At 45.2% G+C, this 24,869-nt stretch overlaps 1 protein-coding gene across 1 annotated transcript in view; it reads right to left on the reverse strand.

Annotated features, from left to right (window-relative positions):
• cacna1eb (calcium channel, voltage-dependent, R type, alpha 1E subunit b) overlaps window positions 1–24,869 on the reverse strand; it is a gene marked incomplete at its 5' end in the record, with an annotated part of 250,899 nt that overhangs the window by 142,955 nt on the left and 83,075 nt on the right. Inside the window, 2 exons of the mRNA XM_079451973.1 lie at window positions 6,969–7,081; window positions 22,115–22,324. Of these exons, the coding sequence (XP_079308099.1) occupies window positions 6,969–7,081; window positions 22,115–22,324 (323 nt within the window). The remainder of the gene's footprint in view (window positions 1–6,968; window positions 7,082–22,114; window positions 22,325–24,869) is intronic.

Genomic DNA, 24,869 nt, shown 5'->3' on the forward strand with positions numbered 1-24,869 from the left:
AGTGTTCCTTCACGTTTGATGTGTTATAGCGGATTTAGAGGGTGTTTTTTTGCATATTAATCTTAAATAATATCTTTAGCATCTTAGCGTCATCTTTTTGTTCCTTGTACAGTTAATATTGTCAGCAACAAATGTTATAGTATATGCAATGATAAATGTGTGTTAGTCAATGGTACAGTATGTCTGTTCTATAGTGTAACTATGGCAACCACTTGCTGTGTCTTCTCCTAAGGAAAACCCTCACTTAAGGGTTTTCATGCAACCGGGCACAGGACCTGCCCTGTGTGGTTTGTGTATGGTTGTTTAATGAAGGAAATGAAACGTGACCTACTTTAAGAATCTGTACTGTGGGTATAGACTTGACATCAACACATAAGCATGTCAAGCGTGTCACACCCACTGAGTGAAAATAATGACAAAAAATATTCATTTTCCCAGGACGAAGACGAGACAATGGTGTGACAATCAACAGGAGTTCAGATCCCAAAACAGGGATGTAAGGTTAAAAAAGTTGACGGTGCGTTATTTTTGGGCTTGTAGTGTTAATTCATTGCTGCTCCATTAAGGCTGGATTGCTGCCCGTTTTGCTACTGTTTACAACTATTTTCACTTGTAAGCGTGGAGCTATTAGTTTGTGGTTTAGATCCGAGTCACATTCTCTCCGTGCAGGCTTTTGTTTTGCTAATATACAAGGCACATTCAGCTATTTTCACTGATCGCCTAATCAGCCGGTCATTTAAATGGTGCCTTTGCGCTGGAGTGGTAGCATTAGCCCTCTTGTGCAGCCCTCCTTGTTAAAGAAAATGAGTGTAAAGACCTGTGACTCTAAATGCGGGACTTCACCGAGCAAGGACACCGGCAAGTCACTTGAGTATCTTTTAAATACGTTTTGTAAAACCATTGTTACATAAATCTTGTCTTACATACAAACTGTCTGCTTCCAGCACATTCCTGTCCTTCTCCACAGGCGCCAGCCTTGCTCCAGACATAAGACACCTGTTATCCGCAACAACCTATGCTCCATCCACACCACCACTTCTCTACCTCTTTCTTTCTTTGTGGGGCTTTGGAACTGCCTGTCAGCTGTGAATAAGCGTTTGTCCGGGAGGGGTGGTGGAACAGGTTTGCTTCTCTCTAACAACTGGAATTACACTCTCTCCTCACCATGCACCAACAGCTCATTCGAATATCATGCTGTTACTTTTTCTACACACCTCCGTGCAGTAGTAGTTTACCACCCCCCAGGTCCGCTTCACAACTTCACAACTCACCCTCCTCTCCTCATTCGACCTCTCTCCCCTCTGCAACCCACAAATCTGGAAACCAACTGCACCTCATCTTCGCCCGTAACTGCACTCCCGGTAACATTAAGGTTCAACAGCTCCACATCTCTGACCACTTCTTAATCACCTTCAGCTTGCATCTGCCTACATGCGTTCTGCATGTAGGCAACCGCACCTCCACGAGTCTCTTTTATACACTCACCTAAAGGATTATTTGGAACAACATACTAATACTGTGTTTGACAGTTTCGCCTTCAGAACTGCCTCGGGTTACTTGGCTGTAAGCTTGTGCCCTGAAAAAGCATGAATGAGATGCTGCGTTTCAAACGCTATGGGAGAACGTCTTTGTTCAACCGGTTGTGAAGCACATGTGTCAAACACGCCAAAATGTTTTGGCTTTAATTAACCTTGGCAGGTGACGTGGCTAATTAAACCAGCACCTGCAGTGGTGTGAACGCGTCTTCAGGTTCCGACTTTGTCTGAAAAGGATGTCCGGCATGCCTACAGTGCGGCATTGAGGCGCAGCAACTCGTTCCTTCTTTTTCAGGGAACGGGGTACAGCCAAGTAACCTGAGACGTTCCCTATCAAAAGCTACTCTCGATGCTGCATTTCAAATGCTATGGGAACGAGAATACCAACGCCACCACAATGGAGGTGTCTGGACCCCCAAGGTTGTGTGGTATGTGTGCACAAGCCAAGAGGAGGCTTCAGACGTTACTCTGGGATTTGGACTCTAGGACGTGTGAGCCTGGAGTAGCATGGACATCCAGACTTTAAAATCTGACAAATGTGTGCAGAGAGTGGACACCTCTTGCTAAGGCATTAGAAGATGAAACCCCCCTTGGTGAATGAGCTCTGACACCTAGAGGTGAAGCTAGACCTTGGTCCTCATAGGCCAGAGCAATAGCATCCCTCACCCAATGTGAAATTGTTTGCCTGGTGGCAGCCGCCCCTTTTAGTGCGGCTCCCATAACATATGAAAAGCTAATCCACTGGCTAGTGTGGTGGATGTAATTCTGAAGAGCACGTACTAGACACAGTAGGTGTAGTCGTTCCTGCTCCGATGTCGTGAACAGCGGAGGACAGAAGGCCTCAAGAACAACCGGATGCACTGTGGAGAACGGAACTTTTTAGGCAGATAACTCAGGTGAGGATGCAGAATAGCTTTGACCATCCCAGGGGTGAAAATTAAACAGGACGGAGAGGTCGAGAGCACCTGCAAATCTTCAATTCTCTTAAGAGAGGTGATTGCCATTAGAAAAGCCATTATAAAGGTCAGAAGCCTGATAGGTGCTGACTCCATAGGTTCAAAAGGGCCGTAAAACAGGAGATCCCTCCTGACTATGATCGCTCATGGTTTGTTGTCGAGGAGGGATACTAGGTCCGAAAAAGAGATACTGGTTGGCCGACAGGGAAGTTATCATTAAGAGGCGAGACCCCTGTTGACGGACCCTCGCTAGGACTCCCGGGAGCAGAGCTATCAGAGGAAATGCATAAAGACGCAGTCTGGGCCACTAATGGGATATCGTGTCCAGACCCAGGGGAGCCTCAGAGAGAAGTAGAGGGGACATTGTGCTGTCTCCTGTGTAGCAAAGAGGTCCATCTCTGCTTCGTAAAATCTTTCCTAGATTTGTCTGACTATCTCTGGGTGGAGTTTCCATTCCTTGTCTGTCACAGCTTTTCTGGACAGCAAGTCTGTTTCCACATTCATATGACCCGGGATGTGAATCACTCTGAGGGAAAGGAATTTGCCCTCTGGCCAAGGCAGGATCTTGCGATGACAACACGGACCGAGAGTGGGACCTAGAGTCAGAAACCGAGGTCTGAACCACATAGAAAGGGTGCAAAGCCCCTGGTGCGTCACCCTTATATACCTCAGGGTGTTGGCCCCTTGGATGAAACCCCCTGGCTCTGAGCCACAGTTGAAACTGTCACATGCAGGGGGCCCAGAGTTATTACTGTAGAAGCCGCCGACATGAGACCTAAAATTCTTTGAAAGTGAAGATTTGTCACTTTCTTGCCCAACCTGATGCTCCTCAGGGTACTCTGGATGGATTCAACACGTACCTGGCAGTAGTTTCTTTGCTGCCAGCTGATCATCCTTGAGATGGTTCTACACCTTCATTTGAGTCCAGCTGTGTTTGATTATACTGATTGGACTTGATTAGGAAAGCCACACACCTGTCTATATAAGACCTTACAGCTCACAGTGCATGTCAGAGCAAATCAGAATCACGAGGTCAAAGGAACTGCCTGAAGAGCTCAGAGACAGAATTGTGGCAAGGCACAGATCTGGCCAAGGTTACAAACACATTTTTGCTGCACTTAAGGTTCCTAAGAGTACAGTGGCCTCCACAATCCTTACATGGAAGACGTTTGGGATGACCAGATCCCTTCCTAGAGCTGTCTGTCCGGCCAAACTCTGCGATCGGGGGAGAAGAGTCTTGGTGAGAGAGGTAAAGAAGAACCCAAAGCATCATGCTGTGGGGGTGTTTTTCGGCTGCAGGGACAGGACGACTGGTTGCAATCGATGGAGAGATGAATGCGGCCAAGAACAGGGAAATCCTGGACGAAAACCTTCTCCAGAGTGCCCAAGACTTCAGACTGGGTCGAAGGTTCACCTTCCAACAAGACAATGATCCTAAGCACACAGCTAAAATAACTAAGGAGTGGCTTCACAACAACTCGTGACTGTTCTTGAATGGCCCAGCAAGAGCCCTGACTTAAACCCAATTGAACATGAAAATGGCTGTCAACATAATAATGGAGATTGCATAAACACAAAACAAAAGATACATGAAACACAAGCGTGCTTGGGAAACGCGGAGAGAGAGAGAGCGCATGGCAGCAAGGCAGGTAAAACATTTCTGAAAACCAGTCAAATAATCTTTAACAAAGAGGCACAACCTTTAAACGCAGCATTTTAACGCATATAGAATCGGATACGTGCAAGCTCTGTGCTGAACAATGTCCTGTGTGCCCGTAGTGATGGAAATCTTCAATGGTTTCAGAATGCAGTCCTGCTTAAACGCTGAGTTTATGGTTGAGCCCTGGTGTCCGAATTGTGCCAGGTCTATGCGGACTCCCCAGCGGGGAGCCGTAAGCTCGGGTGTCTATTGGATTCTGAACTGCTGGATTCTCTTCTGACAGAATGTATCGGTGATTGTGTTTTTAGGTGCATAACTGCCCTGCCCCCTGGTGTCCTGTGGCCCAATGCCATGAAGGCGATCAGTGGGCCAGAGAGTTCCTTTGTTTCTCATGCAGCCTTATTTGCATAGCTCTGACGGTATGGTTTATTTACAACTAATTACTGAACAAAGTAAAATTAAGTAGTTACATAGCAAACGTGGTATGCCTTGAATTATGTTAAGCTATGAGTATGAATACAACAAAGCCTAAAACAAAACTTGCATCATTACTGCCTACAGGTAACTTAAGATGGCAAGAGTGCCAATAAATATCTGTTTTTGAATGCACTGCAATGGCGCAACCTAACCACGTGACGCAGCAGGCAAGCAGAGAGAGCTCACGAATAAGTCTTCCTCAGGGTGTGAGCAGCCTGGTCACGTTGTAAGTGACAGGACAAGCAGAAGAGTGAAAATTCAAATATAATACAAAGAGAATATTTTTTATTTAATTCTATATTGGGTGAGATCTCTTTGTATTTTTTGAATTATGTTTCATATTGAAACAGCTGTACCTAAATACCTTTCATGGTTTAATGTTGACCTAATTGCAGTTGCATTTAGAGTATGTAGTTTTAATTTAGATTATTTTTAGATTTTTATTTTATTAACAACTCAACAAATCAAAGCTGTATGTGGACACCTTCGAGTAGAAATGCATATTGCAATTTAACTCCCATAAGCTGCCAATAATAACTCCCATAGTCCTTAAGTGCTGTAGTTTTAACGTCTTGGTTACAGATGTAACCTCAGTTCCCTGATGGAGGGAACGAGACATTGTGTCTAATCGACAGATGGGGTTTGACAAATCGACAAATGCCACTGAGCTTCGCCATATCACAACCTCATGCGGCCCGACCCTGACCGGCCTAGGCGAGTTAAGGTGAGCACTGCCGCAAATCATGATCTTCCAGTGAAATAAGTAAGGCAGCACTTGAATAAGGGTGACAGCTCTTACCAACGGCCTTCACAGGCGGGTGCCTTCCTACTCTAGATACGAAATGGCTGCCTGGCACCCCGAGGGACACTGGGGAGCGCCCTACGGAGACCACATCCTACCGAGAGGGTGGGTGGAGATTACACAAACAGTCTCGCCAAAAAGGAAGAACTCATGAGAGAATGGTGCACGACCCCAACAGCGGTGTGCGGAACGGTGGAGTCCACCGTGGGGAGGTCACAGGTTCACCAGCGGGGAACCAAGAGTGAGTAATGCGTCAGACGGGACGACCCAATGGGGGATTCACTATGTGTGGAGCATCATCTCAAGTAAACAGGCGTTCGCCTCGAGGGGGAAACTCGCCTCTAACAAGCTTTGGTATATGAGCCGCTCCTCCAAGCTTGTAACCAGAAGGGATGCTTAGTGATGGATGGAGTGCCTATACTTCACTCAGTGGGGAAAGTAGAAAGGCAAAAGAGCGCACTGACTCGCCATCTTTATCATAGATGAGATAGAGCGGCTCAACGGGGCTCTACAGGGCCCACATACATGTCCTAAGAGGGTATGGAGCGTGCCTCACGCACCCCTCAGGGATATGATGAAGAGATTGCTTTCCAACCCTTCCTGGAGAACGACACTGACCATCTCCATGACACTAACGACAGATGACCATCATCCCAACCTAGGGAGCATTTCACTCAGGATCTCCTGGAGCCAGACATGGAGGCTCCAGAGGTCTGGTCACAGCTGCCAAAGCATGCCCTTTCCCTGACAAAGCAGGTTCTCCGTCAAGGGAATCAGCCAGGGGGGACGTCGTCAGAAGTCTGATTGGGCCAATAGTGCGCTACTAGCAGTACTTGATGTCCCACCTCCCAGACCTCAGCTTACTTTCGCTTGCCCAGCGGCCAGCTGTGCGCTAAGGTGTTTGTGCCGAGGGGGACCTGGGTCAGGGCGAACCAAAGCGGGCAATGGGCGGTGGCAAGACATGCAACAGGACCAACTGTGCCTGCCTGAACTGTGACGAAACGAGCTGGAGTGTAACCTGGCGGCTGTCTGATTGAGGTTGCGGGGGATGAGTGGCCCACAGGCATTCCATCCACTGCTGAGGTGGAGGCGTCGGGCAAGCTGCTACATCTACCATGACCAAAAATGCCACCCAGGCAGTTGTACGGGGCAGAGACTGGTGTGCCGCCCCATTCGCCAATTTCATTGTACTCCCACCTTGCAACAGGGTTTTTCATGCATAGAAAACATTCAAATCTCACCAAAATTACTCGACTGTGATCGTTACAACTTAAAACACATATCCTTGGACACTGAAATGTTGCGCTGAATTGAGTTTCCTGATATTTCTTTTGTACTTAATTTCAATGCCGGGGAAAAACACAACGTAAGTAAACATTGTCTACCGAAGCAAAAAACATTTAGTAGCTCAACAAACTGAATTTTATTAAAATTAAGCAATCTATATTGAAGTAAGAAGTGACTTATCGTTATTTCTGTTAGTTAAAAACTGAATTTGTTTTCATACTAAATGAGGGAACAGAACAGGATATACTTACCCCACAATCAAAGCAGTTGAAGGATGAATGGAAGTAGAGACGGAAACCAAGGCCATACATTTTCAGAAACATCTCAGCAAGAAACAGTCCAAGAAACACAAATTCTGCATAGTCTGAAAATAATAATAGTTATAATGAAGACTGTCAAAAATTTGAAATGACTGAATGAATATTCTTTGAAATATAAACATTTTACATTTACATATAGTCATTTAGCAGACGCTTTTATCCAAAGTGACTTACAAAGAGTTCGGGGAGCAATAAGCGATATGTCATAAATTATATAAAAACCCTAGAAGCAATACAGATCTGTCCATATTAATACAGAAAGTGAAAACTTAAGCTAAAATTTATATTTTTTATCTTAAACCCATCCACAGTATTTCGCATGATCTCATTTCCCAGTTAATACAGTAATGCTGTGAGGAGGTATCTAGAACGGACCATTTTCGTTCCAGCAATGTACCAAATAATGTCACTGTAACATACTTTGTGATTCCCATGTTCGTTGTGACAACATAAAATTGGACGTTGTCGGGACCTAGTCCAGACCATATTCATCGCAATGAAGTACCAAATAATGTTTCTGGGACATGACGAGTATCTCCCAATGACCAAACAGGCACATTGTTAACACTATTTTATTTAAAGCCCCAGTGAAATCCAAATTCTTTTCCTTTTATTTTCAAATAAGTTCAAGGACATCAATAAACTGATATGCTCATACGCGCTAAGAACATTACCATTTAGAAGATATAAGATTAGATTAAATTAAACTTTATTGTCATTACACATATACAAGAACAGTGTAACGAAATGTAGTTTAGGTCTAACCAGAAGTGCAATTAGCAAGTGCAGGATATACAGTTTGAATAAATACAGAATAAAATATTAGGAAAATACTATACAGTAAGTATGTTCTATGAAAATATGACAGTAGGTATGTACTATGAACAAAATATACAGATGGCTATATACTATGAACATAATGTTCAGGTGGCTATGAACAGATAATAAACAGTAGTGCAAGTGACTTAAGTGTGCATAAATTATAGACATTAGCAATTAAAGTTGCAGTGCAATAAATGACTTAATGCAGCTATTGAAGTTACGGTGCAGTAGATGAGTTAAAGCGATTATTAAAGGTACGGTGCAGTATATGAGTTAATGCGGCTATTAAAGTTACGGTGCAGTATTTGAGTTAATGCGGTTATTAAAGTTATGGTGCAGTATATGAGTTAATGCAGTTAATCAAGGTGCAGTGCAGAAGATGAATAAATGCAGTTATTGAAGTTATAGTGCAATAGATGAGTAGATGCAGTTAATAGTTACAGTGCAGTAGATGAGTTAATGCAGTTATTGAAGTTATAGTGCAATAGATGAGTAGATGCAGTTAATAGTAACAGTGCAGTAGATGAGTTTAAGCAGTTATGAAAGTAGTCCAATAGTGCAAATGAGCATTCAGTATAATATTTCTGGTGTGCAAGTGAGCAGTATAGAGTGCAAATGATGCTGTGTGTGTGTCAACAGCCCGGTAGAGCAGATAAACATGAAGTACTGGTGTGTACAGTTCATGGCAGCCCTGTAGTGCAATGTAACTGTGACACAGTTGGTCAGGATGATCTCTATTGTGCAGCGATAGAAGTTCACCAGGATAGTTGAAGACAGTTGGTTCTTCTTCAGTGTCCTCAGAGACGCTGGTGAGCCTTTTTGACCAGGCATGAGGTGTTGGTGCTCCAGGACAAGTCCTCTGAAATATGGGTCCCCAGGAACTTAAAACTGGAAACACGTTCAACAGCCATCCCATTAATGTGGATGGGGTCGTGTGTGCCTCCTTTCACCTTCCTGAAGTCCACGATTATCTCCTTTGTCTTGGAGGTGTTGAGGATCAGGTTGTTGTCTGAGCACCATGTGGCCAGGTGCCGGACCTCCTCCCTGTATGCATTCTCATCATTGTTGCTGATGAGACCAATCACTGTTGTATCGTCTGCAAACTTGATGAAGGAGTTAGATCCTGTAATGGAAATTTTCTAGTCTGCTTCTTGATGTGTCTGTCTTTATGTTTATGAAGTGTTTATCATCTGTGTTTTCTTCAGAATGTTATCACGTTTTTCTCTATACGCGTCATACCACTCTGCCTTTGCCCTCGAGCAGGGGACAAGATGTTCTGTTTGGAATAATGGGCATCACTTCTCGTAAACCAGCTCGGGATTCTTGCTGGGGGCCAAAGGGAGGGGTGTCACGTTTGAATCATATAAAAACTATTTTTTCTGCACCATGCTCATTTCTTATGATGCAGATTAAACGACAATAAAATACTTTGCACTGTGCATTGCGTTTGTCTGGGCTGACTCACCTAGTTTAAGGAATAAGAAAATTCCACAACAATCCGTTCACAGGCCTGCAGTCGAGTGTGAAAAGGGAGTAGAGAAAGGGGCTCAATACGCAGCCCTGTGGTACACCAGTGTTGAGGGTGATGGTGGTGGAGCAGATTTGGCCTAACCTAACAAGCTGAGGCCTGTTCGTCAGGATTCCATAATCCAGTTGCAGGTTGAGCGGTTAAAGCCTAGGTTTCCAAGTTTGATGATTAGCTTTGAAGCGATGACGGTATTGAATGCAGAGCTGAAGTCTACAAACATCATAGGTGCATAGGTGTCCTTATTGTCCAGATGTGTGAGCATGGAGTGCAGCGCCATGGACACTGCATCATCTGTGCTCCTATTGTTATGGTAGGCAAATTGGTATGGGTCCAGTGTGGGTGGTAGAGAGTCTTTTAGGTGTGCCAGGACCAGCCGCTCAAAGCACTTCATAACAATGGGTGTGAGTGCTACAGTGCGGTAGTCGTTCAGGCAAGTCAGGCTGGAATGTTTCGGAACGGGCACAAAGGAGGTGGATTTAAAACATGCTGGAACCGCTGCTTGGGCGAGGGACAGGTTGAAGATATCCGTGAAGCTGCTTCGCACATGCCCTGAGTACGTGACCAGGGATGCCATCTGGGCCAGCAGCGTTGTGCGAGTTGATCCGGCTTAGTACAGTGTAAACATCAGTGGAGTTTAGTGTGATGATTGGGTGGTCAGTAGAGGGTGTGAGCTTGGTAGCGGTTTCCTTATTGTCTCTCTCAAAGCGAGCATAAAAGTCATTAAGCGTGCTCAGGAAGGCGGCATCTATGGCTGTGGGGTTGTAGTGGTTGGATTTGTAATCACTGATGGCCTGGATGCCCTGCCACATGTGTCGAGGGTTAGAATTGGAAAAATGCTAGCTTCAACTTGTTGCAGTGCTTGGCCTTTTTGATGCCCCTCTTCAGATTTGCCCCGGAAGTACTATAGGCCTGCGCATCATCCGATGTGAAGGCAGTGTTGCATGCTTTCAACAGGAGGCGCACTTCCTTGTTCAGAATCAGAATCAGAACAAGCTTTATTGCCAGGTGTGCTTACACACACGAGGAATTTGTCTTGGTTACAGAAGCTTCCAGTACACAAGTAAGGTTACAAGACAAGTAACAATCAACAAAGGCAACGAAAGTACAGAATAAAATAAAAGTTAAGCACACAAAGGTGAAAGTGCAGTGTGACAGAAGAGCTCCGGAATTATTGTTTAAAATATACAAGTTATGAGTTTATATATGTGAAATGTCTGAGGGAAAGTATTGCACACATTTATTGCACTGTAGGGTGTATGATATGTATATACAGATTCTATGAGATATCTACAGGTGTTTAAAATATACACATTTTAAGGTGCTATATACGAAAAATCTGGCACAAAAATATTGCACACATTTATTGCAAAAGGTGAACATTTAACTGTTCATGAGATAGATGGCCTGAGGAAAGAAGCTCTTCCTGTGTCTGGATGTTTTAGTGCTCGGTGCTCTGTAGCGTCGACCAGATGGTAAGAGTTCAAACAGAGAGTGTGCTGGGTGTGAGGGGTCCAGGGTAATTTTGTGAGCCCTTTTACCCACTCTGGATGAGTACAGTTCTTTAAGTGTAGGAAGAGTAGTGCAAATGATTCGCTCATCCATTGCTTCTGAGTTGTGACACTATCAATGGTGGTATTGATATATTCCAATACAGAGGAGGTGTAGCTGTCTATGTCCGTGTGAGAACCACTGGTGGCCTGAGAAGCAAACATACTCCAGTCTGCGTGTAGAAACCTTTCCTGGAGTGTAAAGTCTGCCCCCGCAGGCCACACCTTGATGGTCTTCGCTGATGGCTTCACACGCTTAATGAGAGGTGAATACTTGGGGGTGAGGAACAAAGAAAGGTGATCCGATTGACCCAGGTGGGGGAGGGGGATCGCGGCGTAAGCTTCAGCCATGTTTTTTTAGAGATGATCCAAAGTTTTGGTTCCTCTTGTGTGGCAGGAAACATGCTGGTGAAATTTAGGGAGCACTGTCTTTAAGTTAGAGTGATTAAAATCTCCCGCAACAATAAATGCAGCCTCCGGGTGAGCAGTCTGTTGTTTACTGATGGCTTCATGAAGTTCTTTCATAGCAAGCTTGGGATCAGCATCCGATGTAATATAAGCTGCCGTTATAATGGTGGAAGTGAATTCCCGTGGCAGATAAAGGTCAGATAAACAGTCTTTTGCTGTTGATGATGCGGAGTCGAATCTCATCCATTTTGTTCACTTATGATCGTACATTAGCAAGGAAAATACTGGGTAAAGAGAGACGGTGTGGTGTTAGCTTTAGCTTAGCTCTTAGCCCTCCGTGACGCACAGTGCACTAGATAGGAGTTCATGGAAGATAAAGACAGTGTAAACATTAAACTTAAAGTTGTTATTTCGCGTTAGTGTCATGTGAGCGGTTGCATGTGAGTGTCCTACGGATTAGAGTAAATCAGATGAGAAAACAAAACGTATTTGACAATTTCAAGTCTACACAGAATGCTAGTCACACTCGCCAAGCTCAATAACAAGCTTCAAATGACACATCACTGCAATCACTAATCTTCCTATTCTTTTTGATAGACCTGTACACCACTGTGTCTATTACGCTGTTAAATGCGGTTTTGCCAGGCTAACTATGTGTCATAAATGAAAGTAAAGAAAGAATATAAATACACCGATAAAATTATATGTCAGGCAGTCTCACAGAAGTTCGTGATATAGTAACAAGTGAATAATCCAGGCAGAAAGCAGATGCCACATGCAGTAAACATTAAATGAAATATTACAAGAAAAAAAACAATGTAATCCAAACACTGAATGAAGCATAAAACAAAGGCCGACACCAGACAAAGGAAACACTTAGGTTTAAATACACTGAAACTAATAAGTAAACCAGACAAAACTGGAGGAAGTAATTAACAATAAAAACTACAAAGGAACTTTTGTGTCACTCAGCATGACTTTCAAAATATAGACCTGGTGTGTATGTATGTCCCTTCCTTGAACCGCCACCTTAACGTGGTGGAGGGGTTTGAGTACCCGAGTGACCCTAGGAGCTATGTTGTCTGGGGCTATATTCCTCTGGTAGGGTCTCCCAAGGCAAACAGGTCCTAGGCGACGGTTCAGACTAAGAGTGGTTCAAAAATCCCTTATGATGCTCAATATATCAAGGACCGTGACGTCGCCCGGTATGGCGCTACCGGGGCACCACCCTGGAGCCAGGCCCGGGGTCGGTGCTCGTATGCGAGCGCCTGGTGGCCGGGCTTTTCCCCAAGGCCAGGCCCGTGGGCTCACCACGTGCGGGAGGGACCATAGGGGGTCGGTGCATAGTGGATCGATCCCTGGACAAGGAAGCTAGTTCTAGGGACGTGGAACGTCACCTCGCTGGCGGGGAAGGAGCCTGAGATGGGGCATGAGGTTGAGAGGTTACGACTAGAGATAGTCGGGATCACCTCTACGCATGGCTTGGGCTCTGGAACCACACTCCTCGAGAGAGGATGGACACTTCATCACTCTGGAGTTGCCCATGGGGAGAGGCGGCGGGCTGGTGTGGGTCTGCTTATAGCCCCCCAGCTCTCCTGCCATGTGTTGGAGTTTACCCCGGTGAACGAGAGGGTCGTTTCCCTGCGCCTACGGGTCGGTGTTAGGTCTCTCACTGTTGTTTGTGCCTACGGGCCGAACAGCAGTGTAGAGTATCCGACCTTCTTGGAGTCTCTGAGAGGGGTGCTGGAAAGTGCTCCTACTGGGGGACTTCAACGCCCATGTGGGCAACGACAGTGACACCTGGAGGGGCGTGATTGGGATTCTGTGCTAGTCACAGTTTGTCTATAACGAACACCATGTTCAAGCATGAGGGTGTCCATCAGTACACATGGCACCAGGACACCCTAGGCCGCAGGTCGATGTTCGACTTTGTGGTCGTTTCATCTGACCTGCGACCGTATGTTTTGGACACTCGGGTTAAGAGAGGGGCGGAACTGTCAACTGATCACCACCTGGTGGTGAGTTGGATCCGATGGCAGGAGAAGAAGCTGGACAGACTCTGGACAGGGTCTACTGGGAACGCCTGGCCGAGTCTCCTGTCAGAGAGATCTTTAACTCCCACCTCCGGCAGAGCTTCAACCGGATCCCGAGGGATGCTGGAGACATTGAGTCCGAGTGGACCATGTTCTCCACCTCCATTGTCGAAGCGGCCGCTCGGAGCTGTGGCCGTAAGGTCTCCGGTCCCTGTCGAGGCGGGAATCCCCAAACCCGGTGGTGGACACCGGAAGTAAGGGAAACCGTCAAGCTGAAGAAGGAGTCCTATCGGGCCTGGTTGGCTTGTGGGACTCCTGAGGCAGCTGACGGGTACCGGCAGGCCAAGCGGACTCCTGCCCGGGTGGTTGTGGAGGCAAAAACTCGGGCCTGGGAGGAGTTTGGTGAGGCCATGGAGAAGGACTATCGATTGGCCTCGAAGAGATTCTGGCAAACCGTCCGGCGCCTCAGGAGAGGGAAACAGTGCCCTACCAACGCTGTTTACAGTGGAGGTGGGAAGCTGTTGACCTCAACAGGGGATGTCGTCGGACGGTGGAAGGAGTACTTCGAGGATCTCCTCAATCCCACCGTCACGTCTTCCAATGAGGAAGCAGAGGCCGAGGACTCAGAGGTGGACTCGTCCATCACCCAAGCCGAAGTCAGTGAGGTAGTCAAGAAACTCCTCTGTGGCAAGGCTCCGGTGGTGGATGAGATTCGCCCTGAGTACCTCAAGTCTCTGGATTTTGTGGGGCTGTCTTGGCTGACACATCTCTGCAGCATCGCGTGGCGGGCGGGGACAGTGCCTTTAGGATGGCAGACCGGGGTGGTGGTCCCTCTTTTTAAGAAGGGGGACTGCAGGGTGTGTTCCAATTACAGAGGGATCACACATCTCAGCCTCCCTGGGAAAGTATATGCCAGGGTACTGGAGAGGAGAATACGGCCGATAGTAGAACCTCGGATTCAGGAGGAACAGTGTGGTTTTCGTCCGGGCCGTGGAACGCTGGACCAGCTCTACACCCTCTACAGAGTGCTGGAGGGTTCATAGGAGTTTGCCCAACCAATCCACATGTGTTTTGTGGATTTGGAGAAGGCATTCGACTGTGTCCCTCGCGGCATCCTGTGGAGGGTGCTTCGGGAGTATGGGGTCTGTGGTCCTTTGCTAAGGGCTGTCAGTTCCCTGTACGACCGAAGCAGGAGCTTGGTTCGCATTGCCGGCAGTAAGTCGGACTTGTTCCCAGTGCATGTTGGACTCCGGCAGGGCTGCCCTTTGTCGCCGGTTCTGTTCGTAATTTTTACGGACAGAATTTCTAGGCGCAGCCAGGGGCCGGAGGGTGTCAGGTTTGGGGACCACACGATTTCGTCTCTGCTATTTGCTGATGATGTTGTCGTGTTGGCCCCTTCAAGGGTGTATGTATGTACATTTATCTAATTTTATGACCAGATATCAGGGAAAGTTGTATATATTATGCGAGAAGGCTATAAGCAACCCCCTATCCCACCCCAAAACCTAAAATCAAAGGCACAAAGGCAAATTTTGCTAAAATGAATACATTTTCACAGGGGCAAAGCAACGATAAAGGATCACCATAACCTTGCACCTGAACCTAATAAATCATAATAAAACATAGGAATGAGATCGTATAAAATCCCACGAATGAGCCACCAAATAGGTATGAATTCCCATCAGATTGTATGTATATAAAATCATATGTATGAAAGATACTGCGTATTAACATACATTAGATTGAAATTTGTGCTGAAACGGAAAGGCAGCACACAACGTCTCGTTCCCTCCATCAGCGAACCTAGGTTACATACGTAACCAAGACGTTCCCTTTCTGTTGGTCTCTCGACGTTGTGCCGAGACTGACAGAATGGGGTTACCCTGGAAAACGTCACGGTGCTGTGCTGCGTCACGATTTACAGCAGAACGACACTGACCGGCCTGGGCGAGTCACAAATGAACGTCCTTGCGAATCGTAACCATCCAGTAGTGTAGTAAGACATAAATTCGTGTAACCCCGACGAGAGGTTCTTGCTACCGGCTGTACAGGCGGTGGCCTTGCAACTCTGGAGGCGAATTGGCCGCCCGACAACGTATGGAGTACTGGGAAGCGCTACCCCCTCGCCTGCGGGGGGGGCGCTACGGAGACCACATCTGCCGAAGGGAGATCATATGTGGAATACCAACACGGCCTCACCAGTGGGGAGAACTCATGGGAGTAGTAGTGCGGGCCCAACCCTGGGGTGCACACAAGCGGTGGAGACCACCGAGGGGTCGGTCACAGGTTCGCAGACAGGGGAACCAAGAGTGAGAAAGCGTCAGACGGGACTACCCGAGGAGGGGAGTCACTACGTTTGGAGCACTAGCCCAGGTACAAGGGTTCATCTCGTGAGGGAAACTCACATATACTGGGCGTGAATACGAGCTGCTCCGCCAGGCTCGTACTCCCCAAGTGCTTGGTGATGGAAGGAATGCCTATACTTCGTCAAATGGAGGAAGTAGGGAGGCTGGATAGCACGCTTACTTGCCTGAAGAAGGGAAAAGGTGCTTCGCAGGCCTGGTCCGACAATTTTGATGCCCGTGCGGAAAAAAAGGCTGGATGCAGCCCAACCCCCAGCTCTGCAGATGTCTGCCAGAGAGGCGCCCTGAGCCCGTGCCCACGAGGAGGCTTCACCCCGGCGGAGTGAGCGTCACTACAGTGGGCAGGGGCCTGAGATCGGCAAGACAAGGGATGGCGTCCACAGTCCAGTGCACCAGTCTCTGTTTGGAGACAGCCCCCCTGCTGTCCCCTGACACAGACAAAGAGCTGCTCAGAGCGAGAGCTCTGTGTTTGGTCCGAGTAGAGGCGCAGGGCATATACTGGGCATGACAGTGAACGGGTTGGGACTACCTCGCAGGGGGAGCGCCTGCAGGTTCCCCACAACCAAGTCTGTGCGTTCTAGCCCACGTGGGGTACCCCGATTTTAGGCACTCGCTGGACACGGAGTCGAACCCTCCTGATGGAGCGCCAACAGGAAAAGCGTCTTCATCATTCGAGAAAGGTCGGGTTCTCCAGGAGCTCCAACGGGGCCTTACGCAGGCCCACCAGGACCGTGTTAAGATCCCAGGAGAGTACAGACAACGACAGGGGGGTTTAGCCCCCCGTGTGCCCCTTAGATCGGCTGTCTGAACGAGGTCGTTCGGGATATGAATGGCCCACAGGGACACCGCCTGGTTGCCCGTCCCGCGCCTCAGCACTGCCTGCCCGTTGAACACCCCACCCCAACCGAGTAGGGATGCGTCTGCCGTACCACGGCACACCTCCCACTTGTTCTAACGGGACTCCAGCCCGGAGTGGGACATGTCTGTCCGAGGGGTTAGGGTGCGCCGGCAGATAGACGTGATGGGAACACGCCTTGTGCCGGTGTGCCACGCTCTCCAGGGAACCCGACTCTGAAGCCCATGCCGAAGCGGTCTTGTATTACATTTACATTTATTCATTTGGATAAAATTATTCATTTTATCAAAAGCGACTTACAAGTAGTTTTATACAGTGGCACATTACTGCAGAGCAATCAGGGGTAAGGTGCCTTGCCCTTCAGTCATGACCTGCTGGCACTAAGATTAGAACCGGCAACCTTCTGATCACAAGCCCAACACTCTAACCATTAGGCCACAGCTGACCCCATATGTATGCATCAACCCGAACGGCATGACTGCCGACAAGGATGCTATATGCCCCAGGAGCCTTTGAGTGTTTCAGGGCGACCACTGACTGTTGCCTGACCAGGGCCAGGCAGCACATCATTGACTGGGCACGCTCTCATGAGGCATGCTGTATGGTAACAGAGTCTAGTCCCATACCGGGAAAAGAGGTGCTCCGACAGGGTAGACCCTGCTCTTGTCCAGGTTGACCCGTATGCCCAATTGGTCGAGGTGCTAGGCACATGGTCCCAGTGCGTAGGCCACAGATCCCACGAGTGCCAAGACAGGTCAGTCATCAAGATACGCACGTCCAGCTCCCGGGGGAAGTGAGGGCAGCCTCCGTGACCCACAGGGAGGGAGGGCCAGACTGCATTATTTGTTGTGTCTTTTCCAAATTCAGGCTTTAAGGTATGGACAAATGTACCAGTATTATGCAAAGGCCAAATTCAATACCATTAGTACATTTGATTTTGAGTTGTTGAAATTAGCATTACTTCATATATTTTTAACGAACAAATTACAATTACAAAGAACAACCACTCCGAAGTGATAAAGGTAAAACATTAATTATGGTAATCTTTAATATAATGTTGGTATTTTTATACCTAATTTAAGTAATGTTAACGAATTCTGTTGCTCACCAGTTTTTAAACATTTTAATATGGTGATGTGAGCCGAGCATAAAACGATTTCCCGTGCATATGGTGTGAAAACTTAAAATATTTAAACTAGCTTGCGATCTGACTGAACAAAGACTTATACAAATAATTTTTTACATTTTCTGTATATTATAAAATCATTACAGATGAAGTGAAGAAGCGTTAAATAAGACATGACAACTACAGGGTCTTTGAATAGCATTTTAAATTTTCGAATAGTTATTAACGATCGAATATTCGAACATTCACGCACATCCCTATTTAAGAGCCTCCCTGAAACCAGACAAAGTGAATATATATGTTGGTTTTACGCACGAAACATGAAGAGCGAAAAATAAGGCGGCACTACTTGACGATTCACTTAACAAACTCAGCAGTTGTACAACTTGTACAACTTGTACAGACTATAGTCTAGCCCGATGTTCCCTTTTTATGTTGCACTTTGAAAAGGGTTGCTTTTATAAATGTAGCCTAATTAATATTTAAACAATATAAATTATAATTAGTTGTTACAAACGATTAATTATTCAAAGTTTGTCTGTGTTTATATCCACTGACTGTTACGCCGTTGTTCTTTCTGCAGTTTCCTCGGGTTCTTATTCTTGTAATAATTTATTTAAAAAATCTGTGAAGGTGTGTGTTTGGGGGCGATTAACCGGCAAACTGCATTATTTGTTGGTTCTTAACCACGGTTAGAACAAAAATCACACTCACAGTCCTACCTGCACTTGAAATATTAGGTATTACCAACTAACCGGACGCCTGAGAACGTAGTGCATGTGAACGATTGTAATACAAGTGTACTCAAGTAGTTAGGAGATAAATCGTGTAGAAGATTTTAAAGTGAATGCGATGCTTTGTAGGTAACCAGTGCAAGGTTGACAGAACTGGGCTAATACGCTCATACTTTTTTGTACTTGTATGAACTCGAGCTGACTTGGAACTGCTGACTTTCGTGAGGCTTTGAGGAATTATAAAGTTGCGAATCGGCAGCATAACAATGAAAGGTAACTCTGTGTCACTTGACCATATCTCCTAGAGGTAGACCCTAAGACTGAGCCCTGTGGTACACCGTACTGGACTTGCGACTTGTGTAACACCTCATTGTTTATTGTTACATATTGAAAACGGTTGAATAAATAAGATTACAACCATTTCAAAGCTATTCCCTTAATGGAGACATAATTTTCGAGTCTATGTAGCTCCGGGGCTCGATTAATACTGGGTTTCAGTAACCATCCCAATATAGACTACTAAGGGAAAAACAGCTCCACTCTGATAGATTAGAGCTGTGTTGTTGTCCCTGTTCCTGCCTGCACATTCTTCACCAGAATACCCTTCCCATCATTAATTTAACCCTGTCAGACATTTTTTATTGCACCTGATATATGTTACTGGACTCTATATATACTCACTTCACGCCAGTCTTCTTTGTCAGGTCTTAATGTTGAGAAGTTGTTGAATGCTGTCATTAACACTAATGCTTTTCCATATAATTATTTGATTACCTGTGAATGTTTAAACTGTTGATATTTACCTGTGAATGTTTAACCTGTGGATCTTTAAATGTAAATGAGCTGTGGATTGCCTAATGTACCTAACGGCAAAGCCCACAATTGAAGGAGATCTGCTGCCCACAGTGATCGAGGAGCTCGGATGTAGCGGCAGATCTTGACTTATTTGCATCTTCAGAGTGGACAATTGTGATATTGATCCTGTGGTTATAGCCAATTTTAATATTGTTCCTGTTCGAATGGGCACAGAGGCCAATTGTAAATTTTATTCTTGTCCCCATGGCCATAGAGGCTAATTATGATTTTGTACCTGTTGTTATGGCCATGAAGGCCGATTGTGACATTGTACCTGTTTCCACTGCCACAGAGGCTGATTGTTACATTGTACCTGTTTCCACGGTCACAGAGGCCGATTGAGACTTTATTCCCATTGTCACGTCCACGGAGCCTGTCGGCAAGACAGCTCATGGTCTCCCGACCACCCAACCTCCCTCATTTGTTTATATTTTTCTGCCCTGAGCATTTTACTCTGCCTTTGATGAAACATGTCAACTCTTCAGCTCACCCTCTACTTGCAAGCAGCAGTGTGGATTCACAGCAAGTCTGTCAGTCTCCATCAGGGTTGCAGGTTCCCTGGGCTTCCCCATCTACAGCCTGGGCCCCTCATCCATCAGCTCTGCCTCCATCAGTCAGCACCCTGGTATCGGCAGCCTCTCTGCTGCCATGGATCCTTCCTCCATCGGGTCGTTGTCTCAGCGGTGCTCTGGGTCTCACCTGGCTTCCCCTGCGCTGTGTCACTCTACTCTGTCTACTGGGTCCTCCCTTTGTCTGCTCTGCCCTGATCATCTACCTGCACTCTCCCCTGCCCCTTGGTCACCTTTTATCCTGTGGATAACCTACCTTTGCTTGTTTCCCGTGGATGCTTACCTGGGATTATCTCTTTGAAATACAGCAAATGTGTGTGTAAACGCCCCTATTGTCCTCCTTCCATGTTTATCCCGTAGCAGTTGTACAGGGAACAGAATGTATTATTTTTAGAATACATATGCATTTAAAATGTTTAATATGCAACTGGTTTTAATATTAACCCATATACCATGGGTTATATAGGTTTATGTTATTTTTTTCGCTATTTAAAGAAGTTGTTTTTGAAGCAAGTGTCTTAGATTTGTAAGCAAAGTAAGCTTTTAAAATGTTTCTTGCAAGAACCAACAGACACACCCATTAATTAATAAATACATTATCTCCTTCGGCAAAGAAATGCTAAAGCAACAACATCTTAGTTCTGTGCGGCCACCATAGTGCTTTGAAAGGGAGGGGTGGAGTAAGCCGTTGATTCCAATTTCTCAATCTTACTGCTAGATACCGCTAAAATTATCTCCACATTGCTCCTTGTGCAGGGAGACATACAAAATGTGCTGAGAAATGAGTCCCAAGGAACAGGTTTGGGAACCACTGTTATACACAATAGAACTACAAAGGACTACAAAATAAAATAGGACGCGCTAAATGGAGACACTTCATGGCAAAGCAAGCTATATATTAATGTTTAAAAAGTATGTAATTTTCTTGTAAAATTAACAATTGTTTTGTCAGACAACACCCTTATTCATCAGCTGTTGTCGTGTAGAGTGTTTTAAAGCTGCGATGAAAATGAAATTTGGACCTTAACAAGCAGCCCCCCATATAAATGCATTATATGGATAAGAACGCTGGAAAGCTTTCCTCAAAAGCCTTAAATTTAAACACACAGTGTGTGTGAGTGAATTATCATTAAATAATAATTTAATAGTGAACTATCCCTTTAAATGCAAGTCTCTGCACATAACTGCACGAGCTGTTGTTTGGACACAAATCGAAATTGTGTTTATGGAATAAATAAAGCATTTCATTCAGCTTAAGCTGATTACAACTTGGGTTGTCCTTCTCCTCTTTAGTCCGGATGACATGGCGTCCCAGTTTTCCAAAAAGAACTTCCAATTTTGATTCGTCTGATCACAGAACAGTTTTCCACTTTGCCACAGTCCATTTTAAATGAGCCTTGCCCCAGAGAAAACGCCTGCGCTTCTGGATCATGTTTAGATAAGGCTTCTTTTTTGACCTATAGCGTTTTAGCCAGCAACTGTGAATGGCAGAGTGGATTGTGTTCACCGACAATGTTTTCTGGAAGTATTCCTAAGCCCATGTTGTGATTTCCATTGCAGTGGCATTCTTGTATGTGATGCAGTGCCCTCTCCTTAGACCGAAGATCGCAGGCATCCAGATTGTTCCAGATTCTCTGAATCTTTGGATGATATTATGCACTGTAGATGATGATAACTTAAATCTCTTTGCAATTGTTCTCTGAGAAACTCCTTTCATATGTACACTTAACTTTTCCAACCTCTTATTGCTACCTGTCCCAACTTTTTGGCAATGTGTAGCTCTCATGAAATCCAAAATGAGCCAATATTTGGCATTACATTTAAAAATGTCTCACTTTCAACATTTGATATGTTATCTATATTCTATTGTGAATAAAATATAAGTTTATGAGATTTGTAAATTATTCCATTCCTTTTTTATTCACAATTTGTACAGTGTCCCAACTTTTCTGGAATTGGGTTTGTAAATAAAACTGAATTTAATTGTTTGGGGACATTTGAGGAGAGTCAATTAAACATGGACTCTTAAAAGTAAAATGTACAATTTGTGTAACTGTGCCTGTGCAAAATTGCTGCAATATATAAAAAAATGAATATGAAAACAAAATGTCTTTCCGTTACCCTAAGAGTCCATGTTTAACTGAGCTTTAGACCGCCCTAAAATTTCTGATCCAAATTTACAGAAGTAGTTTGTCCTAAGAACCATTACTAATGATAAAATGTTTTGTAAACTTACACTGAATAACAGTGAGCCATTCTGGTTGATTGTGATGGACAATGGATACACAGATGGTGTTGAGTGCAACCAGGCTAAGGACTATCCAATAGAAGCTGTCTGTTTTCACCATACGGCGAATAGAGATCCGCAGCATGCGTTCCTTTCGGCGCAAGTAAGCAGCAGGCCCTCGTCTTGTAGTCCGTATACCAACCCTTGGTCTGGGACCACCTGACACATACAAAACACATTATCAATAGTTTAACAAGATGGCAGTTGGTGCTCCCTTGACAAAAGCAGAAATTACAACTGAAAATTTCAATTTACAGAACCAAACTGAAAACAAAATCAATAATAATACCTTATACTTTTGTTGAGTATTATGTATTATTTAAGAAAACTATTAAAACATTGAGAGACACTTGATAATGATCTTTTCCTGCCAGTTTCTTGGTTTTTTTTCTATAGCCAAAGTTGGTTAACAGAAGTCGTCCCATGTTTGCAACACTTCTGAGCAGCTATTTCAGTCACAACAAGACCCCAGTCCTATACACTTGAATTGGGTGAGGCCGATTGTAAAATCACAAATAAATAGCATATTTCCTACCAACAATTCAACCTGACATCAATGGTGCCATAACTTGTCACCCAAGATTAAACATGCCAGGATAGAATTAGCCTCCCTGCTAGAGTCTGGTTTCTTCAAAGGTTAAACAAATTTTTTCACATTTTTATCAAGGGGGCAATAACTTTTTGACGTCCTGATGGATGGTCCGCACTGTTGTTTAATTAGAAAATGTTTGCTGTTATAAATGCTGTCAGAGTTGGCACCGACAGCTCTGCATCAAATCTGCATCATTAAGCCTTTTGATCTTTTATTATAAAAATGTTACCTTTCATCACAGAATAAGAATTATAAATGGGGGAATCTTATTACAAAAGAAATGTTTTTCTCCAATACACATTGCTCATAATTATCATACCCTTTTATTCAGTACTGCTTGCTTGAACATCCAATACTAAACATGTATATGTGAGCAATATATATGTGTGTATGCACGCTTTTATATATGTATTCATAAGCGCAGTTTGATTTAAACCCTATACGGCGCCTCATATCCTCGCTCCAGCCACTCACTCGCTCTGTTTAGTTTCATTACAGTGTGCTCCTTAGCACTGGGAGCTCCCTCTGCTGTCCATAAGGTGCCTCTGCACACCAGCCATTTCAAACCCATCCTCCATCAAATTTGAATACACTCCTCAATCCTCAAATGCCCAATCCTCAAATTCCCAATCCTAAATCCCCAAATCCTAAATGGCTAAATGATTAAATGCCCAATCCTACATACAAAATGCCCTATCCTAAATACAAAATAAATTTTCGACTTGGACTGTTAGTTTCAAATTTAGACTTTTAGTTTAAGTTTAAGACTTTTAGTTTTAGACTTTAAATTTACAATCTGACTAGATAATCCCCCCATAGATGTCAGCTCTAAATACAAAGTCACTAAATTGGTAACACAGGTAGTGCAAAGAGCTGTTTTCATTGAGTCCTGCGCTCTCCGTGCTTATAATTGGTTGAATGGTTAGCTTTGAATCTGAATGATTAAAGAGGCTGACAACCCAGGGAGAGCGCTGACAGAAGATTCTCAAAAATACACACACAAATTTGAGGCGTTTCACACACGAGTGACGATTTGCACATTTACATTATTATAATTATGTCATGTTTAATGTAATTCCTTATGTTAAATCACCTTTGAAAAACGTTTTTGTTATGCGTTTAGTGACAAACACAGCAGCCATTCTTTGCGCTATCTGGCAATGCCCTTGAGAGACAGGCTCGGTGAGCTTGACGGGGCCTGGGTGGTTTGTGGCAATGCTGCGACAGATTTACTCCCACCGGGACTCCAATATCAACGCTGCCGCAGCCAGCTTGTTAGTCCAAAGCAAACAAGGCCAGCCGTGACCACAATACCATTACCACGAATGCTACTTTAGCATGCTGGAGACCCAGACATGTGACACAATGTCAAGAATGCAGTTTGGAGTTCTCGATTCCCACCTCTGAATTGGTGCCCTGATCTTAACAGTAAATGGTCCGAAGCCGATGGAACGAGGAGGCGCAGTTGGATATGTTCCTGCGTGGGCTGGCTGACCGTGTCCAACGCAAGATCTACATGCTGGACCTGCCCACAAGCCTGAATGGACTCGTTGATCTAGCCCTCAGAGTGGGTGCACATCTCTCCAGAATGGAACGTCGAATCCTTCCGGTTAATTTTCCTGGAGTGACGGAGGAACCACGGTCCAGCGGCGGAGACATGATCAGCCCAATCGTCTATCAAGCACATGCAGGTGGGTAGAGCTCGGCTCTCCCGGGAGGAGAAGGAGAGGCGGAGATCCCAGAGACTCTGTTTGTTCTGTGGGGGAGCGGGCCACTTCCTTAACACCTGCCCGGTAAAAGGCCAAGCCGGGTAGTAACATTGAGGCTACTATTGGGTGGAATCTCCGCCGAGAAGACCTCATCACCGTCATCCACACTCCTCCCAGTAAGACCCAGTGGCATTTTATTCGCAATTTCAGCCAACTAGCTGCTCCTCTGACTGCCCTAACCTCCCCCAGAACTATGTTTTGGTGGGTTGATACAGAGGAGACTGTATTTGCCAAACTGAAAAGTCGCTTCGTTTCGGCTCCAATCTTGATAGCCCCTTATCCTTCACATCAGTTTGTGGTTGAGTTTGACGCATCAGAGGTGGGGGTAGGTGAAGTTCTCTCC

Source organism: Barbatula barbatula (assembly GCF_947034865.1).
Source record: "Barbatula barbatula genome assembly, chromosome: 3".
Classification (NCBI taxonomy): domain Eukaryota; kingdom Metazoa; phylum Chordata; class Actinopteri; order Cypriniformes; family Nemacheilidae; genus Barbatula; species Barbatula barbatula.